The 23,487-nt window shown below is 36.9% G+C and overlaps 1 protein-coding gene across 6 annotated transcripts in view; it reads left to right on the forward strand.

The window, feature by feature from the left end:
* The window catches only part of KIAA1328 (KIAA1328 ortholog), a 340,638-nt gene extending 318,268 nt beyond the window's left edge, over nt 1-22,370 (forward strand). For 4 of the 6 annotated variants that reach the window (XM_037730389.1, XM_037730388.1, XM_017505780.2 and 1 more), the window contains one exon: nt 22,078-22,288. In XM_037730389.1, coding sequence (XP_037586317.1) covers nt 22,078-22,288 — 211 coding nt within the window. Of the gene's footprint in view, nt 1-22,077 lie in introns of all 6 variants that reach the window. The other 2 variants (XM_017505777.2, XM_017505778.2) reach the window with 1 other exon arrangement.
* Nucleotides 22,371-23,487: the final 1,117 nt, after the last annotated feature.

A 23,487-nucleotide genomic window follows, 5' to 3' on the forward strand; every position in this document is an offset into this window, starting at 1 on the left:
TTGCCAGTCTGAAAAGTGAAAATAGTTCCTTGTAGTTACAATTGCAGAGAGTAAACTTTATATTTGAGTCATTTATATTTTCTGCAATATATTCTATCTTTTGTCCACTTCCACTGAGTTGTTAGTCTTTTTCTTTTTTATTTATAGGTGCTTGTTACTTATAAAGAAAAGTAACCCTTTTTGTAATGTGTCAAAATGTTTTTCCCAGCTGTATTTTGTCTTTTAACATAGGTCGTGTAGCACTTTTTCCATGCAGAAAACTCTCCCATACAAATGATTTTTAGGTCTTTCAACTGGTTATATCTTTGCTTCATCTTTAATCATTTCACTCTGCAACTATTCCTGTAATAGTTTGTTATGGTTGATGTTTTATTGATATAGCATAGTTGTACATATTTGGGTGGTACATATGGTATTTTGGTACATATATACAATGTATAAGGATCAAATCAGGGTCATTGGGATATCTATTACCTCAAACATTTATCTCTTCTTTGTATTGAGAAAGAGTTCCCAATTCTTCTCTGCTAGCTAGTTTGAAATATACATTATTTTTAACTATAATTTCCCTACTGTGTTATTGAATGCTAGAATTTACTCCTCTATCTAACTGTAATTTTGTATCCATTAATCAACTTATCTTCATCCACCTCCATCCTCTTCCCTTCCCAGCCTTCACTTTGTTGTTTCCTTTGCCATGCAGATGCTCTTTAGCTTTATGTACTTACCTTTGTCTATTTTTGTTTTTATTGTCCTGTGCTTTTGAGGTTTTGCCCAAAAAAATTTTACCCAAACCTATGCCCTGTAGCATCTCCTTAATGTTTTCTTCTAGTAGTTTCAAGTTTCAAGTCTTACAGTTAAGTATTTAATTCAGTTTGACTTGATGTTGGTATATGGTGAAAGATGGAGATCCCATTAATATTCAGTTTTCCCAGAACCATTTATTAAACAGACTGTCCTTTCCCCAGTATATGTTCTTGATACCTTTGTCTAAAATGAGTGGCTGTGTGTGGATTTATTTCTGGGTTTGCTATTCTAGTCCATTAGTCAATGTGTCTGGTTTTATGCTACTACCATGCTGTTTTGGTAACTATAGCTTTTTAGTATGATTTGAAGTTAGGTAGTGTGATCCCTCCAGCCTTGTTTGTTTTGCTTAGGATTGCTTTAGCTATTTGGGATCTTTTAGAATTCCATATGAATTTTAGGATTTTTAAAATTTCTGTGAGGAATATCATTGATATTTTGATAGGGATGGCATTGAATCTGTAAATCACATTTGGTAGTATAGACATTTTAACACTACTAATTCTTTCAATCCATGAGCATAGGATGTCTTTCCCATTTATTAATGTTCTCTTCAATTTCTTTCATCAGTGTTTTATAGTTTTCCCTAGAGAGATCTTTCTTTTTTGGTTAAATTTATTCTTAAGTATTTTTTTAGCTATTGTAAATGGGATTTCTTTCTTTGACTAAATTTGTTGATTCTAAGAGTTTTTGGTGAAGTCTCTAAATATAAGAACATGTCCTCGGTGAACTAGGATAATTTGACTTCTTCCTTTTCCATTTGGATGCACTTTATTTCTTCCTCTTACCTAATTGCTCTGGCTAAGACTTCCAATACTATGTTGAATAAAAGTGGTGAAAGTGAGCATTCTTGTCTTGTTCCAGATCTTAGTGAAAAGGCTTTCAGTTTTTCCCATTCAGTGTGATATTAGTGATATTAGCTGTTGGCTTGTCATATATGGCCTTTATCAATTTGAGGTATATTTGACATCTAATATGTTGAAGGGTTTTACCATGAAGAAATGAATTTTATTGAATGCCTTTTCAGCATCTGTTGAAATAATCATGTGGTTCTTATCCTTGATTCTGTTGATGTGATATATCACATTTATTGATTCAAGTATGTTGAACCATCCTTGCACCCCTGGGATGAATTTCACTTGATAGTGGTGAATGATCTTTTTAATGTATTATTGAATTCTGTTTTCTGTTTGCTAGTATTTGTTAAGAAGTTTTGCATCTATATTTATGAGGGATATTGGCCTGTAGTCTTTTTTTGTTGTCTCTTTGTCTGGTTTTGGTGTCAGAGTAATGCTGGTCTCACAGAATGACTGTATTTTCTCCTCTTCAGTGTTTTGAAATAGTTTGAGTAGAATTGGTATCAGTTCTTCTTTAAATGTTTGGTAGAATTCAGTAGTGAATCCATCAGATTTGGATTTTCTTTGATGGGAGACTTACAAAAAGCCATATAAGTTTGGCTTCAATCTCATTAATTACTGCTGATCTGTTCAGGTTTTCTACAAGTGGTTTAATCTTGGCATGTTGTGTGTGTCCAGGAATTTATCTGTTTCTTCTAGGCTTTCCAGTTTGTTGGCCTATAGTTATTCATAAATGTTTGTAGTGATCTTTTTTATTTCTGTGGTATCTGTTGCCTGTTAGTTTGTTGTTGTTTTTTTTCCCCAGAGCCCTGCTGGGATGCAAAATGCTTCTTTCTTTTCATCTCTGATTTTATTTATTTAGGTCTTTTCTCTTTTTTTTCTTAGTTAATCTAGCTAGAAGTTTGTTGATTTTATCTTTTCAAAAAAATCTACTTTTTGTTTTGTTGATCTTTAAAAATTTTTGTCTCAATTTCATTTATTTCTGCTCCGACCTTGTTATTTCTTTCCCTCTACTTGGGAGTAACATGAACGATGCAAAGTTGCAATAGAAACAAAAATGGTATAAAGTGGAAATTTAAAGCAAGAATAAAAAAATCCAATACTGTTGCCACTATGGCCATATTACATACCATATATGGAATATTAGTCTCAGGCAGAATAGTAATTTTCCAGAGAAACAGAGAAGAAAAAACTCAGGAATATTGTGTACTTTGGAAGGTGACAGGGCTGAAACTGAGATTAATTCAAAGTCTGCAAATCAAAAGGTTAGCTTCCTTCCCTGTTCCAGAAGTAGAACACACTTCCTCTCATGCACAATATTGAAGGATTCCTTTCTAAAGAAGCTTAATGGTCCAAGAAAAAACATTTCCACATACTGATACTTTAGGTCCCTCATAAACTACTGATGAGAATGTAAAATGGTACTGCCATTTTGGAAAACACTCTGGAAGTTTCTTAAAAGGCTAGACATAGAGTTACAGTGTAGCCCAGCAATCCCACTGCAAGATGTCTACCCAAGAGAAATGAAAATAGATGTCTATGCTGAAACTTTTTTGTGAATGTTCACTACAGCACAATTCATAATAGAAAAAAGATGGGCACAACTTAATGTCCATCATGTGATGAATGGATAAATAAATGTGATATGTTCATACTGTGGAATAGTATTTGGCAACAAAAAGGAATGAAGTAATGATACATTCTACAACATAGATAAACCTTGAGTGAAAGAAGCCAGTCACAAAAGGCCGTACAGTATATTATTTTATTTATATGAAATGTCCAGGCAAATCTGTGGAGATAGTTAATAGTTTAGTGTCTGTCTAGGGCTGAGAGGGGCCTGAAAGTAGGGAGTGATTGTTCATGAGTACAAGGTGTCTTTTTGGGGACAATGAAAATATTCTAATATTAGATTATGGTGATAGCTTCACAACTCTAAATAAACTAAAAATCACCGAGCTGCATACTTTAAATAGATATGCTTTTCTGTATGTTTTACTTCAACAAAACAGTTTAAAGTTTATAAAATAAAGAAGTGATCCAGCTACATTGTATGCTGCAGTGTCATTATGTAAGATAAGGACTACAAAAAATCCATTGGATTTAGCAGCAGGAAGGTCATTGGTGAGTTTGGTAATTTCAGTTTTATTGGAGTGGTAGAAGGTAGAAGCCAGATTGGAATCAACTGAAATATGGTTTGGTTATGGAAAGGAGAGTGCTTCTTAAGTGCTCTTGGTTATCCAGTAAGCAAGAAAATATTGAAAGTTCTAGAGCAGATATGCATTACTAAAAGATTCGTAAGAAGCACAAATAAAGTGATTGCCCATATCTAAGAGAAGGTTCATGTCCTTCAATGTAAAAGGAAGAAATGATGAGTGCTGAAATGGAAGACTTGTAAATTTAATAGTGTAAAGGTAATTTCTGTTTGATGACTTCTGTTTTCTCTGAAGTGGGAAGCAAGGCATCTGTTTAGGGTAAATAGTGAAATGGGGAAATGAGGAGACCAAAACAGGTGATTCAAGAAATGCAGTCACTTTGTCTGAAACTGTTTAATACACACATAAGATTGGTGACTTTGTGTCTATATTGGACCTGATTTTGTTTGCTTGTTTTGTTTTTGTTTTTGTTTTATCTGCACCAACTATAATTCACAGAAAAGAAAGACATTTGGATTTATCCAGTGTTGTGTTTGGTGGTAGAGATCAAGAAGACAAAGGACTTTTTTTTGTTTTTTAACTTTTAAGTTTAGGGGTACATGTGCAGGATGTACAGGTTTGTTACATAGGTAAACGTGTGTGATGGGGTTGATTGTACAGATTATTTCACCACCCTGGTATGAAGCCTAGTATCTATTAGTTACTTTTCCTAATCCTCTCCCTCCTCCCACCCTCTGCCCTCTGGTAGGCCCTAGTGTGTGTTGTTCCCCTCTATGTGTCCATGTGTTATCATTTAGCTCCCATTTACAAGTGAGAACATGAAGTATTTGTTTTTCTGTTCCTACATTAGTTTACTAAGGATAATGGCCTCCAGCTTCATCCATGTTCCTGCAAAGGACATGATCTCATTCATTTTTATGGTTACATAGTATTCCATTGTGTATATGTACCACATATTCTTTTTCCAGTCTATCATTGAGGAGCATTTAGGTTGATTCCATGTCTTCGCTATTGTGAAGTTCATGCAGCAATGAACATACATGTGCATGTGTCTTTATAATAGAATGATTTATATTTTGGGGGGTATCTACCCAATAAGGGCATTTCTGGGTCAAATTATATTTCTGTCTCTAAGTCATTGAGGAATTACCACACTGCCTTCCACAATGGCTGAACTAATTTACACTTCCACCAACAGTGTAAAAACGTTCCTTTTTCTCCACAACCTCATCAGGATCTATTATTTTTTCACTTTTTAATAATTGCCATTCTGACTGGTATGAGATGGCATCTCATTATGGTTTTGATTTTACATTTCTTTAATGATCAGTGATGTTGAGCTTTTTTTCATATGATTGTTAGCCACATGTATGTCTTCTTTTGAGAAGTATCTTTTCATGGAGAACACATTTTTAAGAGCATTGTTAAAAGAATGACTGGAATGCTGAACCGTGAAATTTAAGTTGAATAGGGATAAGTTGGATGAAGTGTTGGGAAGAAAGTATGTCCCAGTAGGAGAGATTTTGGCTATCCTGTTCACCACGTTATTCCCAGTTTTTAGAACAATCTCTGAATTAATGCTGTCAACCTAAAAGGAAGAGGCTGAGGCACAACATACAGTTTAAAGATTTTACTTGAGCCAAATGAGGACAGCTGCCCAGGACATACCTTCAAGTTGCCTTGGTGAGTGCTCCATCATTATTTATTAAAAGATTTTTTAAGGCAAAAGGAACAAGGAGGGGACTGATACAAAGTTGCTTGACAGGAATTCTCATTGGTTTGCATTCTCATTGATAACATCAAATAGTGATTGACTATACATTGTTGAAGTATAGGGTATTTGTTATGGTATCCAGTGTATAGCACTTATGGCTTCTTGGTGTCCATTAATTTAGAGTCCACATAGCAAGTGCCTTTAAGAGATGATTGTTTAGCCTAAGGGGCAGTGACACAAGACTTCTCTTTCATTCTAGTGCTTCTCTGGGCCTGATAATTTAAAGGAGCTCTCATTTCTCAGATAAAAATTTATTGTTGTCTTTCCCTCTTTCTCCCTCCAATCCACATTTTGCCCTTTTGATCAAAAGTCTTTTTGAAAGCATCAGTGGTCAAAATCTTAGTATCAGTATATTTCTTGTAGCCAGAAGGGTTCATTGCTGATTAGTCTTGTCTCAAGTCAAGGGGGAAGGAGGAGATGTCTCAGTGAGGAATTTTTAGGAGCACCCAAAATCTAAATTGGGATGATATCACAGAGTGGCAAAAAGATCTTAGTGAAATCTTTGATCTATATAGCTGCTCTTGCTTGTTGAATCATCTTCCATGAGTTTTTTCAAAAGTAAAACAATGAGAGATACATAACAATAATTTGAATAGTAGAAATATATTACACACCAGGTTGCAGTCAAAATGAGAATCTGTATGCTAAAATGGAAAAAGAATCTATTCTATTAGGGAGCCAACTAAAAAATATCATGAAGAAAATTTAAATCAGGTTCTTCTTTAGAGAAGGAACCAGGAAATAATTGTAGCCAGGTAATAATTCAGGATTCAGCCTAAATTGTAGAAAAATAATAGAAACTCAAAAACAGTGGTCAGGACTGGAATCCAATAATAGGTATGTTATAATTTTCTTCTGAAATATAATATTTCCCTCTCCAGTTCCCCTTTTTTACTAAAGAGAAGTCATAGTAAGACCAACTTATTTACAAAATAAGTTTTAGTCTTATTATACCTGGTATGATTGTTTGCATAAAGGGCAGAAAGAATAGTGGTTGTCCATATAGTATTCTTTCAAGTTGGCTTTACTGGAACTTTTTTAAAAGGAATTTTAGTTTAGACTTTTAAAAACCTCTCAAGCCTAAGAAGCAAAGCCAAGTATTCAACATGAGACTGTGCCTATAATACATGTATAAAATAGGTGAACTCTTCTTAAGGTCCCCAAAATATGTTGAGATTCCTGGCCTGTCAGAAAGTGGCATTCTTTACTTATCTCAAGGTCAGGAACCCTGTAAGGGAACTGTATTGACAAGGTACTGGACCAGTCTTTTACCAAGCCTGTTGGCTTTCTGAAAGCAACCCCAATCCCTCAAAATAGTCTGGTCACATTGGAAAATATGACATTTGTCAAAGCCTTGGTGAAATAACCAGAATTTTCAATTGTGTCCTGTTACAAAAGAGAACAAATGCTTATTGGAATTATGCAAACAGCTATATTGCCATAAAATAAGAATACTCATGAATAATTTTCAAATTCTAGAGAAATCAAGCATAGAAAACTATAAATGGTTCCAGTTTTTTCACAAAAGTATACTTTACCCAGTTGCTTTAAGCTATGAATGGCTCAAAAGAAAACGTTCTTGATTCCAAAAAAACAAATACAAAAAGAATCAGTAGTGTTTCAGATGAAAGGTCATAACAGAATTATTTCCATCTTCTATCAGTTCACTTCTATGTAATTAATTCTTCTTCTGCTTATATTGGGTTAGTACTCTTCATAAACTCATCAGTTTGTTGTGGTTCTTGTTTGTTTTATTTAGAGTTCTGAAGGGTTTTACCTGGTCCAATGATATGATTTCCAAAGTTATCACAAATCTATGTTCAAGAGTACTTGTCAGTATCTTTTCCCTGAATTTCCTTGAAGAAAAAGCAAATTTTGGACTGTAACTAACTGTAAACCACTTTTTGGGAAGAATCATAGTAAAACAGTAATTGTCACTGGATGATGAAAGAGAGTAGCCATGTTTAAAGACACAATTAACAAGGAAATTTGATTATTTCTGTGGCAGAAAACAATTTAACATAATACTCACAAATGTGACTGATGACGTGTCAAGACATATCAGAATTTAGGAATATCATACAATTTTGGAATGTATATTAATAATATATTTATGTAACTATGACTCAAAGTTAAACACCATTATTATTTGACAATGTGTCCTGCATGATTTTAATGTAAATTTGATTTGGGGAAGTATGTCAAATATCAAAGGTTTAAAACATTTTATATCAAAAGTAAGATCACAGGTCATTATAAATTAATGATCATTCATTTAACCAAAATGATAATTCAAAGACTCAAAAAGCAAAACCCTTTACTCTTGGACAGAGAAGAGACTTAGTTTCCCAAAAAGTCAAGAGACCTAATAAATATAGCATGAGACAAACAGAATCTGTCTCTCCCCCTTTCCCTTTTTTTTTTTTTAAAAAGTTTACTCAAAAGATAAACTTTAAAAAAAAGTTTAATAAAAAGCCTTTTGTTATATCTTGTTAATACTATATGAAAATCTCATTCAAAAGAGAAAACTAAATTCAACCTTTGTATCAATCTATTGTTAATGTTGAAACTAATTTTAACAAAACCTTATAAACAGATCCACCCAGTCTCAGTCAGCTCTGACTGCACAAGATAAGATTTTCATAAAATTTTTATAATGTTTTATATTTTCCCATTCTCTTTCCCCAACTTTTTATATCCATTTGGTTTTATCTGTCATTCTTTTTTTGTCACTTTGACATAAAGTAACCTTTAAATAACTTATAAATTACCAAAAAAAAAAAAAGTCCTCATGTCTTTGTTATAACCTTTCTTAGCTTTTCTTATATATTCTGTATATAGAATGTTTCTATTTTTTTCATAGTTTTAATTACATATATTACAAGGTTAACACCTAATAACCCTAATTTTCAGTGAAAAGCCTAGGAAGGATCGAATTTTAATGTTAAGTACCAGGTGCAGCGCCCAAGACAAAAAATAGATCTATAGGAATAACACCTGGTATATCTGACACTTCCCAGCATGGCTGGGAGGCATGGTTGAGCCAGGGAGGGCATACTGGTTTGGCTTTGCCCTGCAGCTATTGGCCTAGGTGCTGTGGTCATACATATGTCCCCAGGCCTTCCCATGACTACCTGCCTAAAGCCCAGATTCTAAGAGAGCTTTAAGACGTAAGCTCAGAGACAAGGAAGTATATATATAAAATATAAGAGAAGCAACAGTTTTATGACCTTAAAACATCTACCAGAGACAAACTAAACCTGTCAAACCAGTAGACTCAGGCAAAATGTCTGAATTATATTTAATACTGACAATTCTGAGAACATTCCTATTTTATTCTACTAACAATTTTTAAATTGGTTTTATTTACCAAAGATTACTAAGTCACATGAACTTGAAAAGTATTTGGGCTTATTTATGAATGCTCATTTACTTATAAGTCAATTTGGTGTGGTAGACAATATACAAACAAACATGTATACAGGTATACATAAAAATACAAAGACTTTATAGCTTTGATTTTAAATTTTTAGTCATTAGACTGTTAAAACTCACTAATTTAAAAGGATAGTTGGATTCAATCTGCATTTGTAATGGAACAGGTTGAAGTCTCACCTGGCCAAAGCCCTTACTGAGTCTTACAGCATATACATTTCAAAGCACAGAGAAAGAGTTTAAGCTTTCCAAAAGGCCAGTGAAGTTTTATGTATTTTTTCCTTTACTAAAATCATATCAGTATGAAAGGAAGCAAACAGAGAGACGAAACACATAATTTAAAAGGGGTTTCAGTCAATTAAAAAAAAAAAGAAAGAAAGAAAACCTCTTAGAAAAAGGATCCAAAAGAGAAAATGCAGAAAGGCCTTTAAAAAAAATCATACCCTGAATATCAGCTTTTAATTAAGCTGACTTCTGATGATAGAGCTCTTTTAAAAATTCTTTTCAAATTTCTCTATCAGATTTCAGCCAGGACAACTAACCAATATTTATGGCTTTTGACCCTTGTTTTTTTGTTTTTTTTTTAAATCAAAGGTACCCTCTCAAGAGACTCAACAAAACCAGTAAGCCTTAATCAAGGTTATGTCTTAACCAAGGGCACACAAGGCATTTCCAAAGAGGCACAGTGCAGTCCTCAATAAATCCACTCCCAAAGACAGCTCAAAGAAAGGAAAGTCTCACTAGCCACAAATGGGGTATAAGCCACATTTCTGTCCAGCCATGTTATCTAGGGTCTCAGCTCCTCAGCTGACTGCCTACACATTGGGACCAGAAGGAGGACTGAAAGACACAGGAAAACAAGAAAACAAAAGCTGCCCATAGGGATAGTGCCAAAGGTGGGAAAATGTGGAAGGTAAGTTTATGGGAAGAGTAAAGTCTGCTCCTAGATTCTCTGGGGCTGCCTCTAAGCTAATAAGCCTTATAAAGGGGTCTCTCTTTAAGTGGTGAAAAACAGGCAACAAAACCCATTTCTTTCTAAATTTCCATCCTGCAATCGGGCAAACAAGGTGGCGGGGGCAGAATGTTCCCATGCATTTTCAACTTTTTTGAGCTCAATAATCCCCCATATTTTAGAGAGGAACAGTTTGGTTTCCTTCATTAGAAAGGACACAAATAGGCACTCCAAAAGATCATGCAAGTAATTTAAAACAAATAATGCAAGTTAATTCTTATAAATGTTTCTCTCTTGAACTAAAGGTATCCATTGAGGGAAGGAATTTTGTAATGGCATAAAGAATTTTAATTTGGTTTTTGATCTGATTTCAGCTGGAATGCTACTTAACTCGTTCCCTAAATGTTAACATTTCAAAGCCATTTTAAGATTTACATCTCTAGGGGAACATGAGTTCCAGCAGGGCATTAAAAGGGTATTGTCTAATATTGTGTAAACATTTAATCAGGTTTACTTCCATTTTAATGGGGGGTGGCTGAATATATTTTACCAATTTCAGTGAAATATTGAGACTATAAATGGTCTGACAAAGCTTGTGGTAAATCATCCATATCATTCCTTAGACCTTGTTTAGAAGAATTTTTGTTGAGAAGAATATTTGTTGGATCTGTATTTCTCAGTAGTTTCATTCTCATTCTGTAGTTGTTCTGTTTGCTCCTTCTGTTCCTAATTTAAATATATTCCCCCTTTTGAGAGAAGGAAATGTGTGCATTAAAACAAATCTCTAACTAAGAGACATCTGGGAGACAGGGAACAAGCAGAAAGGAAAGACCACTGAGTGAGCCTATCTGGAATTCTAAGGTTTTGGGTTTGTATGTAGTTATATATTGAGTAGATACCCCTACCATTTGTATGATGTCATTACTCTGAGGAAGAGGACAATTTAAGGTCGTTGAGTTGAGGACAGAAAGAGTAGCCCTATGGTAGTATCTATGAGGAACATATCTGTTCTCCATTTATAAAAATTTCTGTTTCTTCTAAAGTATTAGTCAGAAATGCGAAAAGCCCCCTTTGGATCCTCAGAGAGCAGCCCTATTCCTCTTGTGGGGGTCCTGTCTTTTTGTTCCTGCTGTCATTTAAGTTTTCTACAATCTTTTTTGAAATGTCCAGGCATTCTGTAATCGAAGCAAACATCTCTTGGATCATTAGAAAGAGGCACCTCTCTTTTCTTAAAGGCCTGATTTGACTAGTCAGTTGTTGTAGTTGCAAATTCATAATCTCTGAGGCCTTAGTGTTTTCTTCTTTCTGAATAGTTTTAGAAAGTTGATCTCCCAAGCAACTATAAGCCATTGCTCAAGGAAATAAGAGACGACACAAACAAATGGAAAAACATTCCATGCTCATGGATAGGAAGAATCAGTCTCATGAAAATGGCCATACTGCCCAAAGTAATTTATAGATTCAAGGCAATCCACACCAAGCAACCAATGACTTTCTTCACAGAATTGAAAAAAATTACTTTAAATTTCATAAGGAACCAAAAAAGAGCTTGCATAGCCAAGACAATCCTAAGCAAAAAGAAAAAAGCTAGAGGCATCATGCCAACTGACTCCAAACTATACTACCAGGCTACAGTAACAAAAACAGCATGGTACTGGTACCAAAGCAGATACATAGACCAATGGAACAGAACAGAGGCCTCAGAAATAACGCCACACATGTACAGCTAGTGCTCGACTTACAACCACGATTGGTTCCAACAGACCGGTCGTAACACGATTTGGTCATAAGTTGAGTAGGCTATATGCACGCGGAGATGGTAGTGCTGCCAGAAGCTGGTCCGCACTGTCGTACGCCCAGCTGGGCAACGTTTACGCTGCCAGAAGCGGAGCAGTCGTGGCTAGCAATTGTAGTCGTAAAGTCGAATGGTCGTAAGTTGCATAGGTCGTAAGTCAATCAATACCTGTACAACGATTTGGTCTTTGAAAAACTGGACAAAAACAAGCAGTGGGGAAATAATTCCCTATTCAATAAATGGTGTTGGGAAAACTGGCTAGCCATGCAGAAAGCTGAAACTGAAACTGGACCCCTTCCTTACACCTTATACAAACATTAACTCAAGATGGATTAAAGACTTAAACGTAAGACCTAAAACCACAAAAACCCTAGAAGAAAACCTAGGCAGTATCATTCAGGACATAGGCATGGGCAAAGACCTCACAACTAAAACACCAAAAGCAATGGCAACAAAAGCCAAAGTAGACAAATTGGATCTAATTAAACTAAAGAGCTTTTGCACAGCAAAAGAAACTATCATCAGAGTGAACAGGCAACCTACAGAATGGGAAAAAATTTTTGCAAAGTATCCATCTGACAAAGGGCTAACATCCAGAATCTACAAAGAACTTAAACAAATTTACAAGAAAAAAACAAACAACCCCATCAAAAAGTGGGCAGAGGATATGAACAGACACTTCTCAAAAGAAGACATGTATGCAGACAATAAGTATATGAAAAAAAGCTCATCATCACTGGTCATTAGAGAAAAGCAAATCAAAACCACATTGAGATACCATCTCACACCAGTGAGAATGGCAATCATTAAAAAGTCAGGAAACAACAGATGCTGGAGAGGATGTGGAGAAATAGGAATGCTTGTACACTGTTGGTGGGAGTGTAAATTAGTTCAACCATTGTGGAAGACAGTGTGGCAAATCATCAAGGATCTAGAACTAGAAATACCATTTAACCCAGCAAGCCCATTACTGGGTATATACCCAAAGGATTATAAATCATTCTGCTATAAAGACATGTGCACACATATGTTTATTGTGGCACTGTTCATGATAACAAAGACTTGGAACCAACCCAAATGACCATCAGTGGTAAACTACATAAAGAAAATGTGGCACATGTATACCATGAAATACTATGCAGCCATAAAAAAGGATGTGTTCATGTCCTTTGTAGGGACATGGATGAAGCTCGAAACCATCATTCTCAGCAAAGTGACACAAGAACAGAAAACCAAACAACGCATGTTCTCACTCATAATTGGGAGTTGAATAATGAGAACACATGGACATAGGGAGGGGAACATCACACACTGGGGCCTGTCAGGGAGTGAGGGGCTAGGAGAGGGATAGCATTAGGAGAAATACCTAGTATAGATGACAGGTCAGTGGGTGCAGCAAACCACCATGGCATGTGTATACCTATGTAACAAACCTGCACATTCTGCACATGTAACTCAGAACTTAAAGTATAATAATAAAAAAAAAATTGATCTCCCAAGCTTAAAAACTCATGGATATGTATATATTCACCCAATAAAGCTGGTATCTTTTAACTAAGATAATGAAGTCCTCATTTAAGCCATTGAGGAAAATAGAATTTATAAAGAAATTATTTTGGTGATCTTGAAGGCTAGCACCAGTCATCTGGAATATTGCTTAAAGGTTTTTTTCAAACCATTGAAAATAATGAGTAGATTCATCTGGCCTTTGAGTATAATGCTGAATTCTCTTCCAAGCTACATTTTTAGAAAAGACCTAGAGAGTTTCCTCAGGCAGTGGTGATAAACGGAAAAGCAAACCAGAACAGGAGAGTTAAGATAGAGAATATGATGGCAAAAAGGTAGAAAGAGAAAGAGTAGTTGGAGGTGAAAGGGAGAACGCCTCTGAAGTCTTTTTTAGGTCAGAAATAGCTTCAGGTATCCCTTTGTTTGCCTCTTGAATTGAGTCAATTTTCTCAAAACTTCTTTGAGAAGCTTCTAGATGACATTGGAAGTACGTCTCCCATCAATTTGTCTGGTTCTAAAACCAGCCTTTTTTCCAATTGTCCATGAAAATAAATTCACCATTTCAAAAGATCTCATTTTAGCTATTGCAGCTTATGACCACCCCGGGTTAGGTCGTTAGTAACTTTCCTAGATATTTACAACATGACATCCTGTAAGTGTTATACATAGACCCAGCTCGCATTTCTAAAAAGAATGTTCAGATTTTGTGAAGCTTGATTTCTCATAATTTAGGAACTTGTCAAAAGTGACCAAGACCGTGTATATGTTTTGGGTCAAAGTGTCCTGCTTATGAGCATCACTCCTCTAGGTGTCACCCAATAGTCGTAAATCGCTCTCTTATGTGTCTTGGGTTTTGTGTAACTGCCAGGTGGCAGCAGACTGCTCATAGGTATAAGGGTCCAGACCCTCATATTGTACTTATCTAGAAAAGCCAAAGGATAGGGGTCCCTAAAAATGTTCTTCTGGTGAGGAATGCCCTACGAGGCTGCTTCACATCCTAGGCGACAGCCCTGACACCTCTGCAGACTCTCCAGTCACCTGCAGCTCCTGAATGGGTCAGAGGGAGCAATCACCTGTGGTACTAGAGAACTCACTTTTTAAAAATTTAAATTTAAAGGAGCTCATATTCCTCAGATAAAACTTTCTTTTCTTTTACCACCTTCCCCCCGGCCAACCCCCTACACTGGTCTGGTGGGACCAGCAGGCACAGATAGTAGGAATGGCTGAAAAACCAAGCTTGAAGGGTAATCTGTAGGCATCAGAAAGTGCTTGGGATATTTGAATTACTGAATTTAGAAGAGATGCAGTTTTAATTTATGACAAGTTCTAGGCTAGGACTATGGGAAAGGCTTGCAAATAAAGTCTTTTGAATTGAGAGAAGGTAAAAAATCTAAGAGGTGAGAATACTGAGTGTCATTCTTGGGATGCTGACATTAGCAGGGATGATATTCAGGGTTGAATTGGAGGGAATGTTGTGAATCAGATGTTAACATCTGCAGTGACTGAGAGTAAGTGAGTTCATAGATGAAGAGAGGTTGAGGATGGCAGAGCAGATGACAGGATCCTCAAGGGAATGGAAGTTTAATGAGAGACTGGGGAATAATGGCCAAAAAGAAATGATGATTCCAAGCCTACCTCTTGTCCCTGAAATGTATAGCACATGTTGAATATAAACAAAAGAGCCAGGTTTCAGTTAAAACTAGGAGATAGAAGGTATAATCTAAAAAGAATGCAAATATAGCAGTGTCTATTGTGAAGCAAAAGCTCTAGAAGCAATGGGGGTGAGGAGGAGGGCTGGGAATAGAGGGAGAGATATTACAGAACCTCATGGGGATAGCAGTGCCTTGCTAACCTATGATGGACTGGGGTGGGAAGTACCTTCTGGGTATTGGCTGAAGGAACAAGAGACAGTTGATTTTGTCTTGAAGGACTTTTGGACCTAAGTACTCTTCAACAGGGGATTGGTTGTATTAATGTAAATCAGAGCACACGCAGGAGGTAAGTAATCTGGAGTCATTAAAGATAACGTAAAAGTATCATATGGAAAAATGGTCCCAATATATTAAGTGAAAAAAGCCATTTATACAAATCACATGTGTAAGTATCCTTTTTTCGTAAAAGAAAAATAGATGCGTGGTTAATACTTTTCAGAATATTTGAAATAAATTGATGAGCTGTCTAAAGATTTTTTAAAAAGTTGTTCATGGAAGAATTTGCTGAGCCTTAAGCCATAAGACCATTGATTTTTTTCAACAAATACTGAGCACCTACCTTGTGCCAGTTACCATGTTTTGCATGGAGATAACAGCAATAAACAAAGTAATGACCCTACCATTACAGAGCCCATACCATTGTGGCAATAGGAAATATATATATATATATATATATATTTATTTATTTATTTATTTATATAGTGTGTGTGTGTGTGTGTGTGTGTGTGTGTTGAGTGATATAAAGAAAATAAAAACCATAAAGAAATAAGGTGACTGTGGAGTGATGGCTATTTTGGACGGAGTGGCTAAGGATGGCCTCTTGGAGGAGGTGACATTTAAACAAAGACATTCATGAATGGAGAGAGCAAGCAAAGATATGAAAGAAGTCATGCTACACAGAGAGTGAAGTATATGCAAAGGCCCAGAGGTAAGAATTGAGAATAACAGCAGGTTTTTGGCCTGAGCCCCTGGGTTAATAGAGAGGAGTGGGATTCAGAGGAAAAAAAAAAAAAAGAGTTCTGTTTTGTATAGTTTGAGATGCCCATTACAGTTCCGAGTAAAGATATCAGGTAGCAGTTGGAAATGCGAGTCTGGACCTCTGGCAAGTTTGATATTGGAGCTATATATTTAGCTGTCATTAACATATAGATGTTTTTAAATCCCATGAGAATGGATAGCATCACTTAAGATGTGAGAGCAAAGGATTGAGCCCCGGGGCATTCTTTCATTTAAATGACAAGAGAGGAAGAGGATGTTGGTGATATGGAAGGAAAATCAGGAGAGGTCTGCTGAAATCACAAAAAATCAAAAAAGGAAATGGGAGGGGAAAGGTCCAGCACCATCATTAGTTTCTCATGAGGTGCAGCCTGTGGATAGACCATGAAATCAGTTTGTTTCTAGGCCATGTACTAATATTCTTGGACACCATGTCAGACTGGCCTTTCTTGAGTTGGTAATGTGGAGTCAAGTCAAATCAGCAGAGGCTACATCCTCCTCTGGATTTTGTCTTCTTACCTTGCTAGTTCAGAGGCAAATGAAACTAGAAAGAGAACTCTAGGAAGACAGAATTAATGTCACTCCAGCTTTGTCCAGATTGCCTCCTGGATGGGACTGGCAGAGCAAATCAAATAAGCCTTTTGCTTATCACTTCTCCATAATGAGGCTATTAAATTCAGCCTGTGTGCCTAGGTAACTCATGCGTACTGGCTCTGTGCGGTACAGAGGTAAGACAGGCCAATATAGTTAACACCTACGGCTAAAACATCATCTGGGTTTTTCAAGGGGTGGTACTTTATACATCTGGATATGTTGTATGTCCCTTTAAATTATTTGACTACCACACAGCCCCAGCAGGATCAGGCCAAGCTTATCGACTTTATAGTTTCCTATCACATGTCTCCTTAGCAAACTAAAACACACTGCTCACAGAACACATCTGATAAATACACTGCTCTTTACTGACATTTAGTGCAAAATCCCATAGGAATTCATTTTTTACTTTGCTTTATTGCATATATAATTCTTATATTAAATTGGGTCATTTCTCAAGCTTTGCTTTTTGGAATAATCTTGGGTATTTTGTTACTTTTTAATTGCCAAATCATTTGGTCTTTCCTGATAGCAAAAGTACTGTCAATAAACTTATTGAAGAAAATTCGCTATGAAGTACAACCAAAATCTGAGCCCCGTTGACCACACACTTTCTGATTCTTCTGCCATAGTCTAGTCTATGATTGAATGTGGCTCCTAGACAGAGAAGTGGAATTTTTGTAACAGCATAATCATAAAGATAAGCATTTGTACTTGAGTAGACTAATTTGTTGGAGGAAAAGATAGCCCAGTTACAGTAATTGTACTATGCTTTTAAAATAAAATGTAGTTGGAAACAGCAGCCTTCTTTTGCTTTTGTTTTAGTGTCACCTCTTACCTTGATGGAAAGATTGAAAACATACTAATCTGGGAAGTCAAGGGACCTGGGTTAAAAACCACGTAGTTCTGCCACTCACTTGCTCTATGACTGCATTCAGTTCACTTATACCTCTCTGGATCTCAGTTTCCTCATCAATAAAATAAGAAAATTATTCCAAAGTATGTCTAAGACTCATTCCTCCATGGGTAGGCATTAGTAGTGTTTGCCAGTATCCAGTTCTCCTCCCTTCTGGCAAGACTTAACTGGTTCTGGCCAGCCAGATATAAGGAGAAGTGTTACGTCACTTGCAGGCTGTGGAAAGCCTGTGCACAGTTCTTCAGACTCTTTTCCTGCCAAGACAATTGAGAAGCCCACATTCTAGGGGATGGAACCACTGTCTGCCTGGACCTACTTTGAGTGTATAGGATGAGCATGAAAAATATTTGAGTTGTATTAAACCATTGGAATTCTGAAGGTAATTTGTTATCACATAACTTATCCTGACTAACATGTCAGATCTAACTTACTATAGTTTGGTAGGTCATTATTTCCGTGTTACAAAATTTTTTACTATATTTTATGCTAATGAGTACTCTGAAGGAATTTGAAGCCCACAGTTCTCTTTCAAATGATTGAATATGTTGGTACCTAGTAAATCAGTCTTTAAACACAAATCCTTATTGTTGCTCTGGATTTCAGTTTACACCTTTAAAAGGTTTATTTCTGATATACTTTCTGTTCCCCAATTATTTTGGCTCTACTTTTTAATAGAGAAAGCAGCAAATTTATTTTCTCATTCAGAGTATCCCCTCTCGCTATTGTAAGCATGAAACTAGATAGAAAAGTATAGATTTTCCATTGTTTCTGATTTTAAAAAACACTTAATGATCTATATATGAAGAGATGGATATTACCACAACATTATCATGTGTTTCAAAGGAAAGTTCAAATACAGCTTATTCCTTGAGCATGAAGTAGGTCTGTCCTGCTTATATGCAAAATTTCCTAAAAACAGTACTCAAGTCATTGGTTTACACCTTAAACAAAGAATGTGTTGATTGAACACAGAAACCATTGTTTTGAATGACAGATAGCTGCATTGAAATATTGCCTTGATTCTGTGACAATAAAAGCTGCAAAAGAAAAATCTGCTAAAAAGGATTTAAATTTACAGATTTTCATACCACAGAAAATATCATGACATTTCCATACCTGAGACGGTAGTCGAATCTTGCCTGGGACTTGAGGGCAGGGACAGCAACATAACTTGCCAGACCGGTAGAAAATGAAAATGTGAGGCGCTTTCTTCAGAAAGAAAGAAAAAGCCCAATTAAAGGTGCTAGAATACAAAGCTCTTTCCTTTAAAAGGACACCAATAAAGCATGAAGGGTAATAGTAATATATGAGCGATAAAGACTACAGATAGAAAAAAATTATATATTTGGTATTATAATTTTATATGATAAAATGATACTTTATTAATGTGATAACTTGATTAACCTTAAGTTTTCCTGACTCACTTTTCTTCAAATTCATTTATTTTATTTATTTATTCATTTATTTTTTAATGGAGCTTTGCTCTTTCGTCCAGGCTGAAGTGCAGTGGCACAATCTTGGCTCACTACAACCTCCGCCTCCTAGGTTCAAACATTCTCCTGCTTCTGCCTCCCAAGTAGCTGGGATTACAGACACAAGCCACCACACCCAGCTAATTTTTGTATTTTTGTAGAGATGGAGTTTTTCACCATCTTGGCCAGTCTGGTCTCGAACTCTTGACCTCAAGTGATCCACCTGCCTTGACCTCCCAAAGTGCTAGGATTACAACACTTTGAGCCACTGTAAACACTACAGGAGCCACTGTGCTCGGTCTAAATTCATTTATTAAGTCGTCATAATTTATGCTTTTAAAAACTTTAAGTGATATAAAGCAAATGAGTTTACAAACATTTTTTGTAATTTTTTAAGTTATACTTAAGTTCTGGGGTACATGTGCAGCTCGTGCAGGATTGTTACATAGGTATACACGTGCCATAATGGTTTGCTGCATCCATCCCCCCATCACCTGCATTAGGTGTTTCTCCTAATGTTATCCCTCTCCAATCCCCCCACCCCCTGCTATCCCTCCCTTATTCCTCCCACCCCCCCAACAGGCCCCAGTGTGTGATGTTCCCCTCCCTGTGTCCTTGTATTCCCATTGCTCAGCACCCACTTATGAGTGAGAACATGCGGTGTTTGGTTTTCTGTTCTTGTGTCAGTTTGCTGAGAATGATGGCTTCCAGCCTGATCCATGTCCCTACATAGGACTTGAACTCATCCTTTTATATGGCTGTATAGTATTCATGGTATATATGTGCCACATTTTCCTTGTCCAGTCTATCTTTGATGGTCATTTGGGTTGGTTCCAAGTCTTTGCTGTTGTAAACAGTGCCGCAGTGAACATACGTGTGTATGTATCTTTATAATAGAACAATTTATAATTCTTTAGGTATATGCCCAGTAATGGGATTGCTGGGTCAAATGGTATTTCTAGTTCTAGATCCTTGAGGAATCACCACACTGTCTTCCACAGTGGTTGAACTAATTTACACTCCCCCCAACAGTGTACAAGTATTCCTATTTCTCCACGTCCTCTCCAGCATCTGTTGTCTCCAGATTTTTTTAATGATCGCCATTCTAACTCACGTGAGATGTTTTTCATCATTTTTAATTTTGAGAAAGATCTTTCTGTAGATGCAACTGACACTGGAGCTGCTAAGAGTATTTTGTAGGCTGTACCAACATTTGGATAGATTTCTATCAAAGTATTTCCAAATGTGAATTTTAGTTTATGTAGAGGTGATCATTCTTGGGTATTGTCTTTCTAAAAAGATTAAACTCTTCATACACATTAGTTTCATACCTGTTGAAATTTAATTTTAAATACAAATCTATACAATGTCATTTTAATGTTTTCTCCAGCATGTCCTGTAGAGATCATACAAGAAACCAAAAATCACTTAATGATTTGTCTATAATTCACAGTGCCTGTTTATGCTTTCTATAGCAACATCTTTAATTACAAAGACAAATTAATTTTAAAAATTGTATTTCTTGTTAATAATTGGTTCATTTGAAATTGCATATGAGAATGGTGGTTTTTTTCCTATCAAATGCAATAATCCTCAATTTTTATTTCTAAGCCTGTGGATATTTGCTTTGCAGTGTTATAGCAGTTTTTAAAACCAGAAACTCTAAACTCTTAGAAAGATTCTAATATATCTCTGATATGCTTTATTGTAATGTCCACGTGTATGCTTTCATTTTGTAATAATTTACTGGTATTTATAGCCTTAATGCTAGCAGTTCATATCCCAGTGCTCAGGCCAGAAAGATGACATTTTTGCCACAGGGATGGGCTTAGAAAACAGACAAGCCAGGCTTCCAACACGGCTGCTTCTGATGGTGCTGCCATCATCACCACCATTAATTTGGAGCTAGGTTCTGGCCCCAGCTATCCCCTTAGGGCCCTATGTGTTACTTCAGACTGTTTCTTTTTGTTTGTTTTGCTCTGTTGCCCAGGCTGGAGTGCAGTGGTGCAACCTTGGCTCACTGCAGCCTCCACTTCCCAGGTTCAAGTGATTCTCCTGCCTCAGCCTCCTGAGTAGCAGAGACTACAGACACATGCCACCATGCCCGGTTAATTTTTGTATTTTTAGTAGAGACAGAATTTCACCATGTTGGCAAGGCTAGTCTCAAACTCCTGACCTCAAGTGATCCACCCATCTCGGCCTCCCAAAGTGCTAGGATTTCAGGCGTGAGCTACCATGGAAGCCCCATACTGTTTCTTTACCTCCAAGCTGCTCCAAACTTACCCTTTCTGATAAGAATGCTGGACACAAAGCAATCTTTCTTTGGAGGGATATCTTAATAGATTTAGAATCGTTTACCAAATTCTGGAGAAGGTGGAAGGGGGTTAACAGGAAGGAACTACCATTTATTGAGTGCCTTTTATGTATTCATTTATATTAATTAATTAATTTAATCCTAACTGGAGTTTTGCTAGCCCCTTATACATGAAAAGACTGAACTGAGAGACTGAATAACTTCCCCAGTATTACACAACTTGCAAATGGTAGAACAGAGATTTGAACCAAGTCTATCTGTCTGTGAAGATTTTGACAGGTAGCTTTAGTGTCCTGGATGAGAGTGCTGGAGACAAACCACCTGGGTTCAATTCTAGACTCTTCTGTGTAATAGCTTTCTGTTAGATGAGTTACTTCCCTGAGCCTTAATTTCCACTTGTTTATGATGGGGATCAGAGTAGTACAGTACCTACTTCATAGGTTAAATATTTGTAGTGTTAAGAACAGTGCCTGACAGTAAGCTTATAGTACATGTCACTGTTAATATCATCACTGTTATCATGATTACTTTTCCCACTCTACAGGCTTTCTTCATAAGTTATAAAGGAATATTAGAAGTCAGCAAAAGAAAAGAGGTTATGGACAGGCAGCAAGGCCTCGGTTCTTCAAGTCCTTCTGATGTTTACCTTCACAAAAGTTCCCCTAAGCAGCATCTTATGCACTATATTATCTTTGATCTGATTCTTGCCCTGGATAACCCATTTCTGCTGGGCTTCTTGGATTCTCATTTTCTAATAATCTGATCCTTTCCTGTCTGGGTTGTATGTCTTACAGGTATGAGACATCTTTGTTGGATTTGGTTCAGTCTCTGAGCCCAAACTCTGCTCCCAAACCTCAGCGCTATCCCTCCAGAGAAGCTGGGTCCTGGAATCACGGTACTTTCCGACTCAGTCCTCCAAAATCAACCCGGAAGAAGATGGGGATGCACAGGACCCCTGAAGAGCTGGAGGAGAATCAAATTCTGGAAGATATATTTTTCATTTGACATACTGCAAAATTTTCCTAGGAAATTTGTGGGTGTCCTCTCATACTGATCTAGGATTTTAAATTATTTCATTGCAAAGTAATTGTGTCTCTCCTTTCACAAGGACCTATATCACTCGTATCCTGTTATGTATTGAATATAGAAATCATTCTAACAACCCAGGGTGTTCTCAGTCAGACCAGGCATTCGATAACACACTAAGGGGATAGGAATGGAAGATGGTGTCTTTTTTATGCTAAACAGAGATTAGAAAATTAACATAGGATACTTTCTGCGTGGTGGAAACCATTGCATATTCAGCCTCATTTCAAGAGTGTATCCTTCTCAAACTTCTGCTAGAAAAGGCTGGCTCACTTTTATATACAAGAAAAACCTTTCCACTGAAAGATCCCTCTAATTTAAAAGTAACTTCTTTGAAACATAAGCAGTTTCAGAAAGGCAGACCCTCTCACCTTTCTCATCCTGTTCTCTCACAGCTATGTCTCCGTAAGTGGTCCTTTAATTCTGAAGTTGGAGTTGGTGCCCTTGCCGTCACAAACAACACTGAGGGCCAGCTGTGAGTCTGTCTCAGTAGCCATCAGCCTGGCGGCTGCTCATTCCATAACCAAAGAGCTCAGTGAGCTAGAGGGTAAGACCCAGCCAATCCTTGGGAGCAGGCAGCATGAAACCATGTCAGGGACTGATTGCCCTGGGGAAATTCAGTGGAGGCACAAGCCTGAAGCACTTTTCCTACCAATGTTCAGGTGACCACCCCTCCGATATCTCAGAATGAATAAGAGCAATCTCTAGGTATTTTTTATTGATCCAAGAATTCAGATTATTCACCCTCCATCACATGAGCTCCTGTGAACTTCCCAAAGTTATGTCTAGGGAAAATGCCACTAGAGAGAGAGTGACATTAGTTGCAGCAAGCTGATGGGCTTCCTCTGGCCCTCCCTTTTCCTCCATGGGGATTAAAGAATACGAGCTGACCAGGCCTTGCAGGTGCTCTGCTCATGGCCCCAAAGAACCATCTCTACTTCCCAGAGCATGTTCCACCACCCAAGCAGAGCCTCCCTGCTTTTTCTCACTGGGACTCGCTTTGACCCAGAGAAAACCTGTGGAAGTTACACAGTGCAGACCTCATCCTCTCTGCTGTCTTTTCTCCCACAGAGCTCTTGAGATGGGTCCTTCAGCTTGCAGTGGGCTCTAGTAGCCTC

Source organism: Cebus imitator, unplaced genomic scaffold (genome assembly GCF_001604975.1).
Source record: "Cebus imitator isolate Cc_AM_T3 unplaced genomic scaffold, Cebus_imitator-1.0 Scaffold342, whole genome shotgun sequence".
In the NCBI taxonomy this organism is placed as follows: domain Eukaryota; kingdom Metazoa; phylum Chordata; class Mammalia; order Primates; family Cebidae; genus Cebus; species Cebus imitator.